Source organism: Marmota monax, unplaced genomic scaffold (genome assembly GCF_021218885.2).
Source record: "Marmota monax isolate L192 unplaced genomic scaffold, Marmota_monax_Labrador192_F-V1.1 WCK01_AAM20220418_F8-fsc00068, whole genome shotgun sequence".
Classification (NCBI taxonomy): Eukaryota; Metazoa; Chordata; class Mammalia; order Rodentia; family Sciuridae; genus Marmota; species Marmota monax.
In genome coordinates this window covers 2,265,467-2,286,850 of record NW_026692352.1, presented here as the reverse complement: position 1 = coordinate 2,286,850, position 21,384 = coordinate 2,265,467, and the positions used below count along the sequence as shown (strand labels likewise).

The window sequence follows — 21,384 nt, the reverse complement described above, 5'->3', positions numbered from 1 at the left end:
ATTTAGTAGGCACCTTGATAGAACTTGGTGAATGAATGGCTGAATGAACAAATTAACAGGGATAGATATGCGGAGGAAAGAAGAGAGGAAGGAAGGCTTTCCTAGATGGAAGGTTTTGTCAATGAGTAGAGGGAATATGTGGGTGTGTACAAAAGTAGATTTTATGACTGATACCCTTGAGACCTTACCCTCTGTGGAGAGCATCATACTCTTCTAGGAGAACACTTTTAGCTCTGATAATCTAGGATGCTGTCAAAATGAAACATGATTTTAAAATGGTGGCAGAAGATTTAGTTATAAAAAGAGAGAGTATCAGTCGTCAGTCAGTCAATTCTTGAACTTTCTGACATCTAAGAACCAGGAATTCACTGCTTTTGGGGCAATAAAACTCACATATAGGAAAGGGCAATGAGGACATGATATGGGACTGAGGGGAGGTAGCCTTACTTGAGGCAGCAGGCTTACCAGACTCATTTCCATGGAATGGGCTTTGAGGGAGTAAGGGGTTCTGATCTCTTAGCTGAATCCTGGCTATTCTGCTGGGCCCTTATTCCTCAGCCCTTTGCCACGTAGGGACTAATTGCTGCTGTCTGAGGAATCCCATAGTTCATTTGTCTGAAAAACATGTACTGTTTTCATTCCAAAGACAAAAGAATCTAGGCAGGAGACATTCCAAGTTTGGGGGTAAAACTAAGCTTCCAGCCTTCCCTGCTCCCTAAGGCCTCCTGAGCTTAATGACCACTGTAGCACTTAGAGACAGGCCCTATTCCCCACCGGACTTGGACATACATACTCGCATACCCTCCTCTAACAGTGTCAACAGCCTACATGCCACCTTGACATTAATAGATCTCCATTGCCAGCCGCTACAGAGCTTTAATTACAGAATTCCTGATATTTTGAGTAAATAAATGTAATTTGACATTTATTTGTACATTCCATTTAGGATTTCACTGGGTTTCAAAATAATTCTTTGAGACAGGCAGAGATTTTGATTCTTATTTTGCTGTGAAGAAAGGGGGAAAAACTGGTTGAGATTGGAGTTAGGACTCACAATCATGCAATCTCGGTTCCTAATTTTCTTCTTTGTAATGCTAATTCATTGTTGCCTTGGGGTGGGGGTAGTGCTTTTATTTGTTCATTTCTGCACCCAACAATATTTATCAATATCCATCTTTGCTAGATCCTATTGGGAATTTGAAAATGGACTAGGCTCAGTTCTACTTTGAAGGAGATCCTTATTACAGAAAGAGGGCAGACATACCATGGTATTGGCTTTTCTAAGGAGATATCTTTCAGAAAGGACAGTATTTCAGTGAAGAATCAAATCCCTAATGGTATAATTTCTTACAATTGGGTTACAGGAGAGTACAGTAAAGGAAGAAGAGTACAATAAAGGAGGATATTCAGCACGGGAAGGAGATGCAGGCAGGAAATGGCACCTCTGATTTTTTTTTTTTTTTTTAACTGTGCTTGTAGCACCATCTGTTGTACACCTTGAGAAGGTTCAATTCCTTTTTCTCTCCAGGGGCAAATTAGGCAGCGGACTACAATTGTTAGCAGAAGCTTGTAGCTAATATTTCTTCCTTGCTTATTCCACCACATCTTTGGAGTCCTCAGCCACTGACAACTCTGGACTAGGGTTTTTTTTTTTTTCCCCCAAAAGGTTGAGTTCTGTTTCTACCTCTTCTCAGTGATCATTGCCTTTCTCGATGGGTCTTGTTCTTTAGTCAATCTTTAGTTTTCTATACCCCAATTCTTTATCTCATATTTTTCTTCTTTATCATTTTACCCTCCTATCATAGTATACTGATAACTTTGTGTTCCTATTAAAATAGGAAGACCTGACAGGTGCTTTCCCTTTTTAGTGGGATTAGTAAGCTCTTACCCTTTCATCTGGGTCTAGTTGAGGCCCTTTTCTAACTCCTCTCTGGCAGAGTTGATTATGCTGTCCTTTGGGTTCTCTTCATTGTAGAACCTACAACACTGTAGACAGTTAACTGTTTACTTGTATTTGTTGAACTAGGTTACTAAGCACCTCAGTGAGAGAGACAGTTTGGTGATTTGTCTCCATAATATTACAGGGCTTGACATTTAGTAGGCACCTTGACAGAACTTGGTGAATGGCTGAATGAACAAATTAACATGGATAGATATGTGGAGGAAAGAAGAGAGGAAGGAAGGCTTTCCTAGATGGAAGGTTTTGTCAATGAGTAGAGGGAATATGTGGGTGGGTACAAAAGTAGATTTTTATGACTGATACCCTTGAGATCTTACTGTGGAAGATACCTAGGAAGAGACCTCAGAACCTGGGGCAGCAGGGGCTCTCCAAACCCTGTTGATCCTCTTTGGCATGAATTTTGTTTTTCTGTGCTTCTGGGATCAGATGCTTAGGAGTCTAAGAGGTCCAGTTCAATAATTACTTTGTCATCTTCCTGAACTTTTTTTCATGTCATTCATGTCTCAACCATTAGGTTTTTCCTGGATTTTGTATAGCTTGTAAAGTTCTACATTAATTGAACCTTCCAGATACCCCAAAATAAGGGAAATACTGTGGTATTTGAAATCACAATAATTTTAATTCTAGTTTCAGTTCCTCCTGTAAGTTATTTTCCTTCTCCTAACCCTTCATATTCACATCTGTCCCAGGTGATAATGATACCAGTATATCATTATCTGCCTGGAGAATAAATGTGAAATGCCTTGTGAACTGATGGTTGTTATGATTGTAGTATGTGAGATACTTTAGAGGAGGGATTCAGATGCCTGGGAACCAGACTTCACACCTTAATTACTGGCAGCCAAATGATGGCCAATGTAAGAATTGGGATAATGACTATGGTATCCTAGCCAACAGAGCTAGCCAGTTAGCAGAGTAGGGAAAATGAATACAGAGAGCAAGTGCTCTCATTTTCCTTCTTGCTGCCATGACTCATGGCATGTTGGCTGGCATCCCCTTGCCTGGCTTCCTCCAGCTCCCTACATTGCCCCTCAGGCTACACAAGGCCCAGGAGGAACACCGCACAGTGGAGGTGGAGAAAGTCCATCTGGAGAAGAAGCTACGTGATGAGATCAACCTGGCCAAGCAGGAAGCCCAGCGGCTGAAGGAACTGCGGGAGGGTACTGAGAATGAGCGGAGCCGCCAAAAATATGCTGAGGAAGAGCTGGAGCAGGTAGGAGAGTCTCCAAATCCCTGGACACCCCAAGGGGTGGGCAAAGGGTAAGGGCCTAGGGTCTGGCTGGAAACTTTCTCATGTGTGAGGACTTGAAATATGGCTCAAAGTCTATTTTCTACAGTCATTAGACTCTTACCAATAAGAGTAGTAGAAGCCACGTGTGGTGGTTTGCACCTGTAATCCTGTGACTCAGGAGGCTGAGTCAGGAGGATTGAAAATTCAAGATAGGCCTCAGCAACTTAGTGAGACCTAAGCAACTTAGCAAAACTCTTGTATTAAAATAAAAAATAGAAAGGAATGAGAATGTAGCTCAGTGGTAAAGTACTCCTGGGTTCAATTCCTAGTACCAAGAAAATAAGAAAGACAGTAGCGATAAATGGTGAGGTGTTTTTCAAAGAACAGTGAATAACAGGTGATGAATTATTTTATTACTTTTTTATTGAGGTATTTGCATAAAGTATGTAAAACATAAGCATAAAGCTGGTAAGCTTTTATGTATGTATGTACCCATATAACTATTACCCAGATCAAGATACAACCAGCTAACTCTTGCCCTAGTAAATATTTCATTCAGAAGGTATCCTCTGTCACAACCTCAAACCTAGTTTTGCCTAATTTTGAACTTCATAAAAATGACTTTATACATATATGCTTTTGTGTGTGTGTGTTTTTTTTCCCAATCAACATTAAGTCCCTAAAAGTTGAGAGTCATCTTTGTTGCATGTGGTGTATCTGGTTTATTTTCATTGCTCAGTAATAATCCATTGTACAAGGATACTATAATTTGTCCATTCTCCTGTCAATAAACACTTGAATTGTTTGCAATTAAAAAAAATTTTTTTTAAACTTTCATGACTTAACACTGCTGTGAATCTTCTTGCATATATCTCTTGGTGGGCATAAACATTCATTTCTGTTGGACATATAATAATAGAACATTCTATATTGGCTTTATTAGAAAGTACCAAACAGGCTGGGTGTGGTGGTGCATACCTGTAATCCTAGTGACTTAGGAGACTGAGGCAGGAGGATCCCAAGTTCAAAGCCAACCTCAACAACTTAGTGAGATCCTGTCTCAAAATAAAAAAATAAAAATAAAAATGGCTGGGGATGTGGATCAGTGGTTAAGTATCTCTGGGTTCAATCCCTGGTACCACCCTCCCCCCCCAAAAAAAAAAAAAATTAAATCAGTTTTCCAATAGTTGTACCAATCTATAATGCTATCAGCAGTGTATGAGAGTTCTAGCTGACCTATTATCTTGGTATTTTTAGACATTCTAATAGATAAGTAATGGGTATTTCATTGAGATTTTAATTTTCATTTCCCTAATGTTATTGAGCACTTTGTCATAAATTTATTGACCATTTGATTTGGGAATCTCTTCTCACTTAAAAAATTAAGTTGTCTTTTATTGATTTTTAAGAATTCTTTATATACTCTGATAGTGAGTCCTTGTGTATCATATATATATATATATATATATATATTTTTTTTTTATGTATCATATAATATATGATATACACACATAAACGAAATATTTTCTCTCAACTTGTGGCTTGCTTTATAGTTTGTTAATGTTGTCTTCTGACGAACACAAGTTCTTGATTTCAATGAAACTCAGTTTCATCAATTTTTTAAAAATGGTTGGTGCTTTTTGTTTCTTGTTAAAATATCTTTCCCTATGATATTTTCCTAAAATTTTCTTTCAAATTTTTATTGTTTGAATTTTCACATTCTGGTATATAGTTTATTTATTTTTGTGTATGATATGAGAAAGAGGTTAAGGATCTTTTTTTTCCCCCCTAAGTAAGATAATTTGTAAAATGATCATTCAGAAATCTGTTCTTTAGCCTATTTGTCTGTTTAGTCTGGTAATGTTAAGTTCTCCAGATGTTTTCTTTTATAATATGTCCGTGTCTAGTCTAGGGTCTTTGTATTTCCTTATTAACTTGTCATTCAGTTATCCCACTCCCTCAAGAAAGACAAACCAACCAACTTTCTGGGATTTTGATTGTGTTTGTAGTGAATTTATACATTGATGTGGGGGAAAATTGACTTTTAGTCAAATAATCCTTCCAGTCTATTAGCATAATTTATCTTGTCATCTACTGAGATCTTTTAAAATTTCTCTCAGCAATGTTCTATAGTTTTTTTTTTTTTTTTAGTTTTTTTTTTAACCCCTGTACTAGAGATTGAATACAGGGGTGCTTTACCACTGAGCTACATCCCCAGCCCTTTTTCCTTTTTATTTTGAGACGGAGTCTTGCTAGGTTGCCCAGACTGGCCTTGAATTTGTAATCCTCCGGGCTCAGCTTCCTGAGTAGCTGGGATTATGAGCATGTGCAGTTGTACCTGGTAGCATTTAATAGTTTGGATATTTTATGCCTTATTATCATTCAGTTTAATTTTTATTGTTATTTCTTATTTGATCTGTGGTTGTTTAGAAGTGTTTTACTTGCAAAAAAGGAAAATTTAAGTGTCTTATTTGATTTTCATTTTAGGACTTTTTCTAATTGTATTTTTCTTATTGATTTCTAGTTTAATTTTATTGTGGTCAGAGCATATATGCTGTATGGTTTTAATCCTCTGAACTTGTTGAAGTTTGGTTTATGTAAAATAACTAAATAATATAAAGCAAAGATTGTCATATTGGATAAAAAACAAAACCCAACAATATACTCTTCAAGAGAAACACTTTAAGGACACAAAAAGGTTAAAAGTAAAGGATGAAAAAAGATAGATGAGAGAGTAGGCCTGGGTCTATCCCACCACTGTCAGACACCTGCCTGAGCTCAGGCTCCAGCATAGGACCACCTCTTCTGACCAGCAGACCCCCGCTGGAGCTCAGGCCTGGCCTAGATCTGCCCATACAGACCTGCGTGGGACCCAGGCTCAGAGTAGGCCTGGGTCCATCCCACCACCGGCAGACACCCACTAGAGCTCAGGCCCGGCACAGATCAGCCTACACCAACTTGTGGGACCCAGCCCAAGGGACCCCGCCACCGCCCCTTCCCCAACTGGTAGCCCAAGCCTAACCCACTTCCATCTTGGGACACTGCAAACATCACCGTAGCCTTCCCTACGCAGTAGCCCCTACCTTTTGACAACAGACAGGGCCTAGAAGCAGCTATAACTCATAGCAGGCATCCCAAAGGCAGTGTAAGGCCCCCCTTTCATCCCGGCTCTGTAAGATGTTGCATCCATCTTGGGGCACCTCCACTACCTTGAGTTACCTCGGCTATTACTGCCACCACCTTGAGTCAACAGTAGCATACATTGAGGGACACCAGCAGGGTCTGGAAGCCCAACATCAAGGTGAGGTACAGACAATTTGCATGGATACTACAAGAATATAGGGTAGAAACTGTAATATCTCAGATTCACACTGCAAGAAAGGAAGACACATAGACAACATGAAAAAACAAAGGAGGAAAATGCCCCAAACAAACCAGGATACTACAATAATAGAATCCATAGACATTGAAGTGGATGAAATGCCAGGAAAGGAGTTCAGAAGGTTCATAATTAAAATTATCTGTGAATTAAAGAATGACTTAAATGAGCAAATGCAGGCAAAAATTGACACTCCAATAAAGAGATAAGAGATCAAATACAGGTATCAAAAGATTACTTCAAGAAAGAGATAAAGACTCTTAAAAAAAAAAGTCAGAAATCCTTGAAATGAAGGAAACAATAAACCAAATAAAAATTCAATAAAAAGCATAACCAACAGACTAGATCACTTGAAGAAAGAACGTCAGATAATGAAGACAAAGTATACAATCTGGAAAACAAAGTTGACCACACAGTGAAGATAGTAAGAAACCATGAACAGAACATCCAAGAATTATGGGAAAGCATCAAAAGACCAAATCTAAGAGTTATTGGGAGAGAGGAAGGCACAGAGTTTCAAACCAAAGGAATGCACAATCTCTTCAATGAGATAATATCAGAAAATATCCCAAGCATGAAGAATGAATTGGAAAACCCAAGAACAAGAAGCTTAGAGGACACCAAATGTACAAAATCACAACAGATATACACCAAGGCACATTATAATGTAAATGCCTAGCATACAGAATAAGGATAGAATCTTAACATATAGGGGGAGACCAATATGTATTTCAGCAGATTTTTCAACCCAGACCCTCAAAGCCAGGAGATCATGGAACAACATATACCAAACACTGAAAGGAAATGGATGCCAACCAAGAATCTTATATCCAGCAAAATTAAGCTTTAGATTTGATGATGAAATAAAAACCTTCCATGATAAACAAAAGATAAAAGAATTTACAACTAGAAAGCCTGCACTACAGAACATTCTTGGCAAAATATTCTATGAAGAGAAAATGAAAAACAATGATGAAAATCAGCAGAGGGAGGTATTACACTAAAGGAAAAACTAATTAGAGGAGAAACCAAGTCAAGTTATATACCAAAAATAAACAAAAATATCTGGGAATACAAATCGTGTCTCAATAATAACCCTGAATGTTACTAGCCTAAACTCACCAATCAAAAGACATAGACTAGCAGATTGGATCAAAAAAAAAAAAAAAAAAAAAAGGGGCCCAACAATCTGCTCCCTCCAAGAGACTCATCTCATAGGAAAAGACATCCACAGACTGAAGTTGAAGGGTTGAGAAAAATTATACCGCTCACATTGATGGCGGAAGCAAGCAGGGGTTTCCATCCTCATATCAAATAAAGTAGACTTCAAGCTAAAGTTAATCAAAAGGGATAAAGAAGGACACTACATACTGCTCAAGGGACCATACACCAAAAAGACTTACCAATTATAAACATATATGCTCCAAACAATGGAGCATCTATATTCATCAAACAAACTCTTCTCAAGTTCTAGAGTCAAATAGACCACAATACAATAATTTTTAACACAGCTCTTTCACCACTGGATAGATCTTCCAAACAAAAGTTGAACAAAGAAATTATAGAACTCAAGAATACAATCAATAACTTAGACTTAACTGACATAAGTAGAATATTTCATCCTTCAATGAGTGTATACATGTTCTTCTCAGCAGCACATGGATCTCTCTAAAATAGACCATAAAACATGCCACAAAACAACTTTTGGCAAATATAAAAAAGTAGGGAGATTACCCTGCATTCTTTCAGATCATAATGGAATGAAATTAGAAATTAATGATAAAATAAGAAATAAAAGCTACTCCAACACTTGGAGACTAAATAATATGCTACTCAATGAACAATGGGTTGCAGAAGACATCAAAGAGGAGATTAAAAAAATTTTAGAGGTGAATGAGAACACAGATAAAACATCAAAATCTCTGGGACACTATGAAGGCATTTCTAAGAGGAAAGTTCATTGCATGGAGTTCATTCTTAAAAGAAGAAAAAGTTAACAAATAAATTACTTAATAAATGACTTATATCTCAAAGCCCTAGAAACAGAAGAACAAATCAACACCAAAAGGAGTAGGATACAGGAAATAATTAAAATAGAGCTGAAACCAATGAAACTGAAACAAAAGAACCAACTGAAAAAATTGACAGAACCAAAAGTTGGTTCTTTGAAAAAATAAATAAAGTTGGGAAACCCTTAGCCATGCTAATGAAGAGAAACAGAGAGAAAACTCAGATTACTAACACACATGATGAAAAAGGAAATATCACAACAGACACTACAGAAATACAGAAGATAATTAGAAATTATTTTGAAAACTTGTACTCCAATAAAATATAAAATATTGAAGGCATCTACAAATTTCTAGAGTCATATGATTTGCCCAAATTGAATCAGGATAATATACACAATTTAAACAGATCAATTTCAAGCAATGAAATAGAAGTTGCCATCAGAAGCCTACCAATCAAGAAAAGCCCAGGACTGAATGGATACACAGCTGATTTCTACAAGGCATTTAAAAAAAGAACTAGTACCATTACTCTCCAATTTATTTCAGGAAATAGAAAAAGAGGGAGCACTTCCAAACTCATTCTATGAGGCCAATATCACCCTGATCCCAAAACCAGGCAAAGACATATCAAAGAAAGAAAACTTCAGACCAATATCTCTAATGAACATAGATGCAAAAATTCTCAATAAAATTTTGGCAAATTAAACACAAAAACATATCAAAAAGATAGTGCACCACGATCAAGTGGGGTTTATCCCAGGAATGCAAGGTTCATTCAACATACGGAAACCAATAAATGTAATTCATCACATCCACAGACTTAAAGATAAGAATCATATGGGTCTGGGGATGTGGCTCAAGCGGTAACGCGCTCGCCTGGCATGCGCGGGGCACTGGGTTCGATTCTCAGCACCACATAAAAATAAAATAAAGATGCTGTGTCCACCGAAAACTGAAAAATAAATATTAAAAAATTCTCTCTCTCTCTCTCTCTCTCTCTCTTTAAAAAACAAAGAATCATATGATCATCTCAATAGATGCAGAAAAAGCATGACAAAATAGAGCACCGCTTCATGCTCGAAACACTAGAAAAACTAGGGATGACAGGAACATATCTCAACATCGTAAAAGCTATCTATGCTAAGACCCAGGCCAACATCATTCTAAATGGAAAAAAATTGAAAGCATTCCCTCTAAAAACTGGAACAAGACAGGGATGCCCTTGTACCACTTCTATTTAACACAGTTCTTGAAACACCAGCCAGAGCAATTACACAGATGAATGAAATTAAAGGGATACGGATAGGTAAAGAAGAACTCATATTAGCACTTTTTGCCAACAATATGATTCTATACCTAGAAGACCCAGAAAACTTCTAGAACTAGTAAATGAATTCAGCCAAGTAGCAGGATATAAAATTAACACACACTAATCAAAGGCATTTCTGATATCAGTCACAAATCCTCCGAAAGGGAAATGAGAAAACTACCCCATTTTCTGTAGCCTCAAAAAATAAATAAATAAATAAAATACTTGGGAGTCAACTTAATGAAAGTGGTGAAAGACCTCTGCAATGAAAACTACAGAATGCTAAAGAAATAAATCAAAGATGACCTTAGAAGATGGAAAGATCTACCTTGTTCTTGGATAGGTAGAATTGATATTGTCAAAATGATAACATACGGACAAAAGAAGTATACAGATTTAATGCGATTCCAATCAAAATCCCAATGACATTCCTCATAGAAATAGAAAAAGCAGTCATGAAATTCATCTGGAAAAATAAGAGACTCAGAATAGCTAAAGCAGTCCTTAGCAAGGAGAGTGAAGTAGATGGCATCACTATACCTGGCCTTAAACTAAACTACAGAGCAACAGTAAAACAAACAGCATGGTATTGGCACCAAAATAGACTGGTAGACCAATGGTACATAATAGAGGACACAGAGACTAACCCTCATAATTACAGTTATCTTATATTTGACAAAGGCACCAAAAACATACATTGGAGAAAAGATAGCCTATTCAACAAATGGTGATGGGAAAATTAGAAATCTATATGCAACAAAATGGAATTAAACCCCCCTTTCTCACTCTGCTCAAAACTCAATTCAAAGTGGATAACCGACCTAGGAATTAAACCAGAGACACTATGTCTATTAGAAGAAAAAGTAGATCTAACACCCCATCATGTCAGATTAGGCCCCAACTTCCTTAATAAGACTCCTATAGTGCAAGAATTAATATCAAGACTCAATAAATGGGATGGATTCAAACTAAAAAGCTTCTTCTCAGTAAAGAAACAGTGAGGTGAATAGAAAGTCTACTAATTGGGAACAAATTCTTACCACATGTATGTCGGATAGAGCACTAATCTCCAGGCTACACAAAGAACTAAAACATCTAAACATCAAAAACAAATAACCCAATCAATAAATGAGCCAAAGAACTGAACAGACACTTCTCAGAAGATGATATACAATCAATCAACAAATGTATGAAAATATGTTCAACATCTCTAGCAATTAGAGAAATGCAAATCAAAATTACTCTAAGATTTCATGTCACTCCAGTCAGAATGACATCTATTAAGAATACAAACAATAAGTATTGGCGAGAATATGGGAAAAGGGCACACTCATACTTTGCTGGTGGGACTGCAAATTGGTATAGCCAATATGGAAAGCAGGATGGAGATTCCTTGAAAAACTGGGAATGGAACCACCATTTGAGCCAGCTATCCCACTCCTCGGTCTATACCCCAAAGACTTAAAAACAGTATACAACAGGGACACAGCCACATCAATGTTTATAGCAACACAATTCACAATAGCTAAACTGTAGAACCAACCTAAATGCCCTTCAGTAAATGAATGGATAAAGAAACTCTGGTATATATACACAATGGAATATTACCCGTATTAAAAGAGAATAAAATCATGGCATTTGCAGGTCAATGGATGGAGCTGGAGAATATAATGCTAAGTGAAATTAACCAATCCCCAAAAACGAAATGCTGAATGATTTCTCTGATTCATAATATGCTGGGGGCAGGGGGATGGGAGGATTAAATGAACTCTAGATAGGGCAAAGGGGAAAAGAGGAGGGGGGAGGGTAAGGGAGGGGGTATAGGGGTAGGAAAGATGGTGGAATGCGATGGCCATCATTACCCTAAGTACATGTATTGAAGACATGAAGGATGTGATTCTATTTTGTGTACAACCAGAGACATGAAAAATTGTGTAATATGAATTGTCATGCATATATACCAAATTAAAATTTAAAACAAATTAAAAAGGCATAGAATGGCTAAAAAGATTAAAAAACAAGACTCAAACAAACAAACAAAAAAAGATAGAGGATACATGCTAAGCAAAATAAAGCAGGTGTAGGTATATTAATACCAGACAAAGTATTCTCTAGGTCAAGAAGTATTAATAGAGACAAAATGGATATTTTATAGGTAAATTCAGTGTAATATATAAAAACTCTTCATTTGGATGCACCTAATTATAAAGTTTAAAAATATGTAAAGCAGGGGCTTCGTTGTGGCTCAGTGGTAGAGCGCTGGCCTAGCACATGCCGGGCGCTGGATTTGATCGTCAGCACCACATAAAAATAAATAAATGAGGCTGGGGATGTGGCTCGAGCCGTAGTGCGTTCGCCTGGCATGCGTGCGGCCCGGGTTCGATCCTCAGCACCACATACAAAGATGTTGTGTCCGCCGAAAACTAAAAAATAAATATTAAAAATAAATAAATAAATAAATGAAACTGAAGGTGTTGTGTCCAACTACAACCAAAAAATATTTTTTAAAAAATATTTATTTTTTAGTTGTGGTTGGACACAACATCTTTATTTATTTATTTTTATGTGGTGCTGAGAATTGAACCCAGGGCCCCACACTTGCTAGGCGAGCGCTCTACCACTGAGCCACAACCCCAGACCCCCCAAAAATATTTTTAAAGAAAGCAAAAGTTAAATGCACTAGTAGAGTAATAGTCAAATTCATAGTTAAAGTTAGAGATTTAAATGTAGCACTTTTGATAATGAACAGCTAAAACATCAGTAAGGGTATGGAAGTTTAAAAATCATGATTAACTGATCTAAGCTTCCTATGTATGTATATATTAGAGTGAATCTCACCATTATGTTCATACACAAAACACTAATTTAAAAAACTATAAATAAATAGCAGAAAGATCAGTAGAGGGAAGGGAACGGCGGGGTAGGGAGGAGGGGAGGGAAAAGGGGGAAGTATTGGGAACTGAATTAGAACAAATATATTCCATGTTTATATAATCATGTCTAAAATGAGTCCTAATGTTATATATAACTAAAATGAACCAATAAGAACTCTCAACAAGTACTTATGAAAAAATGATTAGTAACAATGAACATAAAACATTTAACAACATTTTTTGAGGATTTATGTATCTCCTAAAATATTGCTTCTGCTCAATTTTCTCCCTTTCTGAGAATTCAGTATTTATATTCAGTCTTTTAGGTGTATTTTACATGTAATTTATGTTCAGTTCTATTTTTTTTTCCTCTTTTGCTTTGATTTGGCTATTTTCTGTTTAAAATTTGTCATATTGGATAAAAAACAAATTCCAATAATACACTGTTCTTTTGCTATATTTGAGAGAATGACTGGAGATTGAACACATGGACACTTTACCATTAAGCTACATTCCTAGTACTTTCTATTTTTAGTTTGAGACAGGATTTCACTAAATTGCTGAGGTTGTCCTGGAACTGAGGTGATCCTCCTGCCTTACCCACCCGAGTCACTAAAATTATAGGTGTGCATCACTGTGCCCTGTTCAATCTGAGTGTTTTTTATTTTCTTTTATTTTTTTCCCCTGTTTTTGTGGTGCTAGGTATCTGAGTTCTTTCTTTATTTTTTACTTTGTTAATTTTTATTTTGTGTACTGGGTACTGAGCCTAGGGGTCCCTCATTACTGAGCTGCATCCCCAGCCTTTTTTATTGTATATTTTAAGACAGGCTTTCACTAAATTGCTGGGGCTAGCCTTCAACTTGCAATCCTTCTGCCCTCCTGAATATCTTAGATTACAGGCCCACCATCATGACCAGCTCCTTTGAATTCTTTCTTTTCTTTTTTTTTTTTGGTACCAGGGATTGAACCAGGGGTTCTTATCCTCAGCCCTTTTTATGTTTCATTTTGAGGCATGGTCTTTTTAAGTTACTTAGGACCTCACTAATTACTGAGGATAGCTTTGAACTCAGATCCTCTGGCCTCAGCCATTTGAGCCGCTGGAATTATAGGTGTGCACCACTACAACCGGCTTCTTTGAATTTTTTAATCTTATATTCTGCTGTTTAACCCATTTAGTAGGTTTAAACTTTTAAATATCAATTTTTCTTTACTCTTCTATCTCCCTGTCCAAAATTCACATTCTTGTATCTATTATGACTATCTTTTCCTATATTTTCTTTAACACATCAGTATGGTTATTTTAAAATACTTGTCTAGTAAACTCTTACATCTGGATCATTTATGTGACTGCTTATTTTTCCTCCAGATTATTGGTTGTGTTTTCCTTCATCTTCTTAGGTGTAATAACTTATCTTATTAAATGCTAGATGATGTGTATAAAAAATAGAAGATCCAGATGATTTTACCTTCCATCATGTATAGGTGTCAGCTTTTCTCCTGTTAGGTTTGTTTGGTGAGGCACGGATCACCCTTTGACAGAGATGGAGCTGCGTTGGAGCTGGGTTATAGTTTTACAAGACTGGGTCTAGCTCTGATTTGTCTCAGTTTCATAGTCATGTCCTGAATTTTTATTGAGAGCTAGTAGATTTTTTTCACCTTAGCCTTGAAAGTCTATAAGAGATTCAGTTCTCACAAAAGGTTTATTTCTCTGTGCCCCAGTGGTGTTCTTCTGTATGGCCCAAGTCTGATTCTCAGCCCTCACCTAGAATCATCAGATGCCTCCAGGGAAGATATTGATGTGCAATTGTTAATTCACCTTAAAAAGGCTTTTTTTTTTTTTTTCCTTTCTGGATTTTGTTAATCTAATCTGGTGGTTCTCAAACATTTTGGTCTTAGGACCACTTTACTCTTAAAATCATTTGGAACTTAAAAGAACATTTTTTGGGGGGGCAGGATTGTTGATATTTAACCTGTTAGAAATTAAAAATGAGAAAATTTTTAAAAATTAATTCCTTTAAAAGAACTATACTAAACCCCTTGCCTTTTAACACAAATAACATATTTTCTGAAAAGACTAAATTTAAAAAAAACAATGAAAAATGACTCTTTACAAATTTGCAAATCATTTAAATGTCTGGCTTAATAGACTGTTAGATTCTTACATTAGTGTCTGTATTCAGTCTGTGATTTCAAACATTATATAGCCCCTGGAGAACTCTGCAGTTCAGTTGTGAAAGACGACGAGTGAAAAAGGTAATGTGTTAGTATTATTATGAAAACAGTGTTGATCTCATGAATTCTCTGAAAGGTGCTAGGGACACTTGGAGGTCCCTGGATTATACTTAGGGAACTGTGGACCTACTCTTAATCACTTCTTCGGCTCTCGGATATTTTAAAAAATCCGATTTTCATAATTTATGCACCTTTTTTCCAGATGTTGGTTCAGAATTATTCTTCTACCATGACCTGTTGCATTAATCTATTCTTCTACTATGAGAAATGGAGAAGTCCTATGAATGGTAGTAATAAAGCCCTGTGGCAGTGGAAGTCTGGTGATAATATTTAAAATATATACTTTAGTAGTTATGAACTTGGGCTGCCATATTAAAATGACCTGGGGAGTTTTTAAACAGTTTTGAATGCCCAGGTCAATGCCCAGATAATTAAATGAGAATTTCTAAGTTAGGGGACAGATATCTGTATTTTAAAAGTTTCCCCATGTGATTAAAGTGTGTGACAATATTAAAAACCATAGGTATAGAATAAAAGAATAGGACTTGTGCACTCTGACTTGCCCATCTATTGTCTTCTTTTCCTCAGGCATTTGTTACTTATGTGTTGAACAGTGTGTCTGTCTCTGTCTCTCTGCTTCTGATAATCTTCATTTCCCTATTTAATAGTTATTTCTCTCATTAAACAAACAGGTTTTTTAGCCTGGTGGGCCAGCCTCCCAGGATGATCACATTTTCCTATATTTACTCTCTTTTTTTTTCTCTTCTCCATCCATTCTTCCCTACTTAGTTTATCCTGTTCCTTTAACTCTTTTATTTATTTATTTATTTAAAGAGAGAGAGAGAGAATTTTAATATTTATTTTTTAGTTTTCGGAGGACACAACATCTTTGTTTGTATGTGGTGCTGAGGATTGAACCCAGGCCACACGCATGCCAGGCGAGCGTGCTACCGCTTGAGCCACATCCCCAGCCTCGCTTTAACTCTTTTAAATGTACAAGTTGATCATAAATTTTCAGATTTGGTTTATTAGCCTCTAAGATATCTGTTCTTCATTTTAAATCCATAAAACCAGGAGAGGGGCATTTTACAGTTTTTTTTTTCCAAGATCCTAAATCAAATGAAGATTGATGCTTTCACTGGCTCTCACAGGAAGAAAGGTGTCCTGTCCTTTACTAAGACCCTCCTGGCCTGGGTTAGGCTGTGGGATACACGGCCTCAGTGGCTGAAGTTGGAGATTATGAGACTGTTCTCAATCTTGAGCACTCTGGGATTCTGAACAGCTGAAGGTTAGCATCCAGCTGGGAGAGTTGGGGATCACTTATACTGGTAGCCTGAGTGAGATAGTAAGGAATCCAGTGTATGTAATGTGTGTGTATACTTTCAGGCCTTTCACACTTGTGTGCTTTGTGTCAATCTGCCTTATTGTGTGCCCCTTATAGAGAAAGTCAGTGAGGAGATTTCTACTTATACATTGGTTCCTTCATTTCTGGACCTCTGTTGGCATTACCTAAGTTAGGTATGGGAAAACTCATTTTATTTCCATCTCAGAGTACTTTTCAAAGACTACCTGCCCTGTTTACAGAGAGATCATAGACTTCGGATGTAGGCTTGAAATGACTTTGGAGAGCTTTAAGGCTAATGTACTCCTGGGTTAGGAATCATCTGACATGATTTGTTTACATATCTTCCACAAAAAATAGCCCACTCTCTTCTGAAATCACCCCTTTACAGATGGTTTGGATTTGTATGGAAGAAAGGTTCTACTCCCATAAATTAAGATCTTCTAAGAAAACACAAGGTCACACAGCCATCAAGTGACAGACCAGGGACCAGAACTAGATTTCAGATTCCCAACTGAATACTTTTTCCCCCCTTTTTTATTGGTGCATATTAATTATATAGAAGAGTGGCTTCCACTGAGGCATATTTGTATATGCATATAACATAAAATGATTGATTTTACTCCCCAGTACCTCTCCTTACCTTCCTCTACACTGATGGTCTCTCTTCTACATTCATGACATCCTCTTCCTGCCCTACCCCACAACTTCCAGATATGAGAGAAAACAGATAGTACTTGTCTTGAGTCTGACTTTCTGAGTCTGATGGTCTCTAGGTTCACCCATTTTCTGCAAATGACACAATTTCCTAACCAAGTACTTTCCTGCCACGTTGTGCTATTTTGAGGCCCAAGCATAGATCCTAACTCTTAGTAAGGTGATGCCCCAAGTGACCTGTTCCTGAAGAGATTAGGGAAGATACATGATGAGGAGTGTCAGCTGATGTGATAGAAGAGTACCCTAGAATGGGAGCAAAAAATATCTCTTTGAATTCTGGTTGACCCTATTGACTGTGTGATCTTGAGTAGGTTACTTTCCTTCTCTGAGCTTATTTCCTTATACATGAAATTGAAGAACAATGCTTGCCCTTTCTCCTTCCTGAGCAAGTTGTAAGGCAGATAAAAGCTCGGAATTCTGAAGCATCATAGAGAGATGTTGGAAAGGGTATCAGTAAACAAAGAATCAGTAAAAAAAAAAAAAAAAAACCCTCACATTCTTTTGTTTGTATAGGTTCGGGAGGCCTTGAGAAAAGCAGAGAAGGAGCTGGAATCACACAGCTCATGGTATGCTCCAGAGGCCCTTCAGAAGTGGCTACAGCTGACACATGAGGTGGAGGTGCAGTACTACAACATCAAGAAGCAAAATGCTGAGAAGCAGCTGCTGGTGGCTAAGGAGGGGGTAAGACCTGCCCTTCTGTGGTCCTCCTTCTGCCCCCTTCTTACCTCCCCACCCTTCTCTGTTTTCCCAGCCCTCTTTCTCTTCTTTGCCTCATCTTATACCTCCCTTTGGGCAAAGAGATATCCTGTGGTGGGTTCTATTTCTTTTCCTGATGTACAGCTCCTGATAATGTCCTAAGCTTCTGGAGGAGGGAATAAGGGTGTATGGGTACACCCTCCTGCCTTCTGGGAAAGATGAAGCAAGTGGAAGCAGGTAGAGGGAAAGGTCTCCCAGGCCCAGGCTGTTGTTTGGACAGAGGTTCTCCTTCCTGACAGGGAATCCTTTAGCTTCTTTCCTCTTTTCCTTTATTCCCTCCCACTGCCTTCATTTTCCCTTCCCATCTTTCTCTTCCTTGGGCAGCCCAAGATGTGTTAAGAGAAAGGGAACCCAGTCACAGGAAGCCCTTTCTCATTTCTTTCAACCTCTAATCCTGCTCTCTTTAAGCTGGGGGCCTCATCTTTGCAGGCTGAGAAGATAAAAAAGAAGAGAAACACACTCTTTGGTACCTTCCATGTGGCCCACAGCTCTTCCCTGGATGATGTGGATCATAAAATCCTAACAGCTAAGTAAGTAGCACCAGTTATCAACTCTGGCAATGTCCATACTACCTTTAGAATTTAAGGGCATATAGAGCTTCTAATCCATTTCCTTATGGGGGAGTGACAGTTCTGCTCTCCCACCCTAGGCCTGATTCAGCTCCCACCTTGTTTATAAGTTTATTGGGTTTATAATTCACACACATACCTCCAGCTTGTTTCTCTGAAAAGAGGCCTCATTCTTTTTGGACTCCCATCCAGTCCATGACTATAGTTGTCTTTTATTTGTCTTCAGGCAAGCCCTGAGCGAGGTGACAGCAGCACTGAGGGAGCGCCTGCACCGCTGGCAACAGATCGAGATCCTCTGTGGTTTCCAGATTGTTAATAACCCTGGCATGCACTCACTGGTAGCTGCCCTCAATATAGATCCCAGCTGGATGGGCAGTACACGCCCAAACCCCACCCACTTCATCATGACCGACGACGTGGATGACATGGATGAGGAAATTGTGTCACCGTTGTCCATGCAGTGTAGGTGACCTCATTGGTGGAGTTTGAGGAAAGGAATCTTTGATACACGCTGAAAAGTCCGTGGCCTCTGCTGGGCTTAAATAGCACATGGGATGGATAACCAGGGAAACACTTCACCTCATGACCTTGGTTAATAAAGCACAATTCACACCAGGGTTTTTTTTTTAAATTTTTTTTTTTTAGAGAATTTTAATATTTTTTTTTAGTTTTCGGCCGACACAACATCTTTGTTTGTATGTGGTGCGAACCCGAGCCACACGCATGGCAGGCGAGCGCGCTACCGCTTGAGCCACATCCCCAGCCCAGGGTTTTTTTTTTTTAATAGTTGTCCTTTTGATGGTTTTTCCTTGCTATTTGCCCTGTTTGTCCTGGGCTGATTGTGTTAAATGTGTTTCTCTTCATTCTTTGTTTTCCTATTTATCCTCCCTCCTCTCCCCAGCTATCTACTTTTATAAAAATAATTTTCTTTAGGGATTTTGATTCACTATGAAAAATGGCATTCATTTCATTGCATTTATTTATTTTCCTTATTTGAATTGCTAAAACAGATGAATGGAATGATGTTTCTCTTCTCTTTGCCTTTTTGTGGGAGGCCCCATTAAGCAACAGTCCCTTAAAGTGATATACCTTTAAAGTCTCCCAGCTGGGAAGACATTTTTGCCCAGGAGGGACCTCCTACACAAGCATGTCTTGCTTTCCATCTGAGCTCTTGAACCTCCCCATTCTCTGTCCTGGGCCTTCCCTCTCCCTTGCAAGTGATGAGAGTGAGTAGAGCCACGCCAAAAGGAACAACATTCTAGGTGAATTCCTTAGTAAATGATGGGACTTTTCCTTTATTGACCCACCACTGAATTTTCCTTTTGGATGACAGGTTATTTTAGTTAAACATAATAGGCCTTATGGTAAAGCTATTGTGGCACCAGTTCAGGGGGAATGGCAGAAAGCCATGGCTTGTTTAGGGACTCACTTTCAGAAGGCTAGATCCTTTCCTTGGGCTGGATCCTCACTCTAAACAAAATTTATTTGTAAATTTCACAGTGATACTTTGCCCCTAGCCAAGTCTCTTTGTCTCCCTGATCTGGTATCTCATTAGGATTTTAGCGAAAGGGCTACGAAGATTTGGATCATAGACAGGTAGAGCTGGATCCTGCCTTGACAGTTTACATGTTCCTATGTTCTACAGGTTGAAAGGGACCTTAATTAGCTCTGAGCGATTAATCCATGCCCTGTCCCCAGCTTTTCCCATCTCTCATTGATGGGCAGGCTGAAGCCCTCCATAAATCAGATTCTCTTCTCCTTTTGGCCTGGGTGTTGACCCTAGATGCTGCCTGGCTGATGGGGCGTAGGTTCAGTGACCGCTCTCTCTGCTCTACATCCGCCGGCTCGGATGATCAGTCCCTCTGGAAATACCCGGGTTTGAGGAGCCCCTTTGGGGCTTTTGTTTTTTCCAACTTTTGGGACTAAACCAACACTCCTACCCCCATGGACCCCCTTTCCTGCCTGCCTCACATCCCTGCTTGCTCCCTTTGTCCCCTCAGCACCATCCTTACTAACTGCAGGGAGGGTTCGGGGGTGAGAAGAATCAGCCTGCTCAGTCAAGAGCTGGAGAGAGAATATTCATAGTGATGAAAATCTTTGGCTCTCCCTTCAGCCCAGTGACACAGGTGTCTTAGTTGCCTTTCTTCCAGCTGGGCTGGGAGGGAAAGAAGGAAGGAAAAACCAGGCCTTTCTTTTTTCTTTTTCAGGTTTCTCACCTCCTTCCTGTTTCTACCTTCTTCCTTCTTCTTCCCCTTCATATTATGGGCTTCCTTTTTCTCTTCAGCCTCTTTCTAATGCCTTGAAGGCCACCAGCCATAGAAGCCCTGCCTTCCAACTCTCTATCACTATGTAACTGTGCTTTTTCCTAGAGTCCCTTCCAAGGCTTCTGCCACCCTTTTAACCTGGGCCTTTCTCACATCTTCAGGAGAAATCAGGGCAGCTAATCTCTCAGGGTGAAGGAAAAGAGACAAAGGTCTACATTTATTTTTCAGTTTGAGCTGGGATTGAGCCAAAGCTGGATGCTCTGGCACATTCGTAAGTTACTGGTGTCCAGCTACCCCTTCACTGGGCATGGTGGTTTTCATCTTCCAAGAGCCTGATTAGCAGAATTGATCCAAGAGATGGATCATGGTTGTTTACATGCATATTAGAGAAATATGTAGAGTAAAAAAGGGTAAATAGTAGTATCGAAAAGGCATTCATAGTCTCACCATAGCTGAGCACTTGTTTTTTTAGTCTTTTATCTGTGAAAATTTTAAAACAGTGAAGGTAATGATAACCACAACCATTTATTGAGTGCTATGATCTATGATAGGTATTTAAAGATATTACTTTGAAGTATCAGAACAACACTGCAGACTTTTACAAATTATGAATTGAAATGAGATGTAACTTTTATAAGATCAAGCTAGAAGTGGAAAGGTCTGGTCTCAAACTCTAGTGTTTTAAAACCAAAGTTCAGTGTTATTAAATATACTTTTTTCTTTCTTTCTTTTTTTTTTTT

General features: G+C 38.3%; 1 protein-coding gene across 7 annotated transcripts in view; it reads left to right on the top strand.

The window, feature by feature from the left end:
- Stim1 (stromal interaction molecule 1) overlaps positions 1 to 21,384 on the top strand; it is a 258,583-nt gene that overhangs the window by 230,019 nt on the left and 7,180 nt on the right. For 5 of the 7 annotated variants that reach the window (XM_046441805.2, XM_046441801.2, XM_046441804.2 and 2 more), the window contains exons 7-11: positions 2,996 to 3,173; positions 17,569 to 17,736; positions 18,241 to 18,341; positions 18,607 to 18,842; positions 20,164 to 20,256. In XM_046441805.2, the coding sequence (XP_046297761.1) occupies positions 2,996 to 3,173; positions 17,569 to 17,736; positions 18,241 to 18,341; positions 18,607 to 18,842; positions 20,164 to 20,256 (776 nt within the window). The remainder of the gene's footprint in view (positions 1 to 2,995; positions 3,174 to 17,568; positions 17,737 to 18,240; positions 18,342 to 18,606; positions 18,843 to 20,163; positions 20,257 to 21,384) is intronic. The other 2 variants (XM_046441803.2, XM_058578504.1) reach the window with 1 other exon arrangement.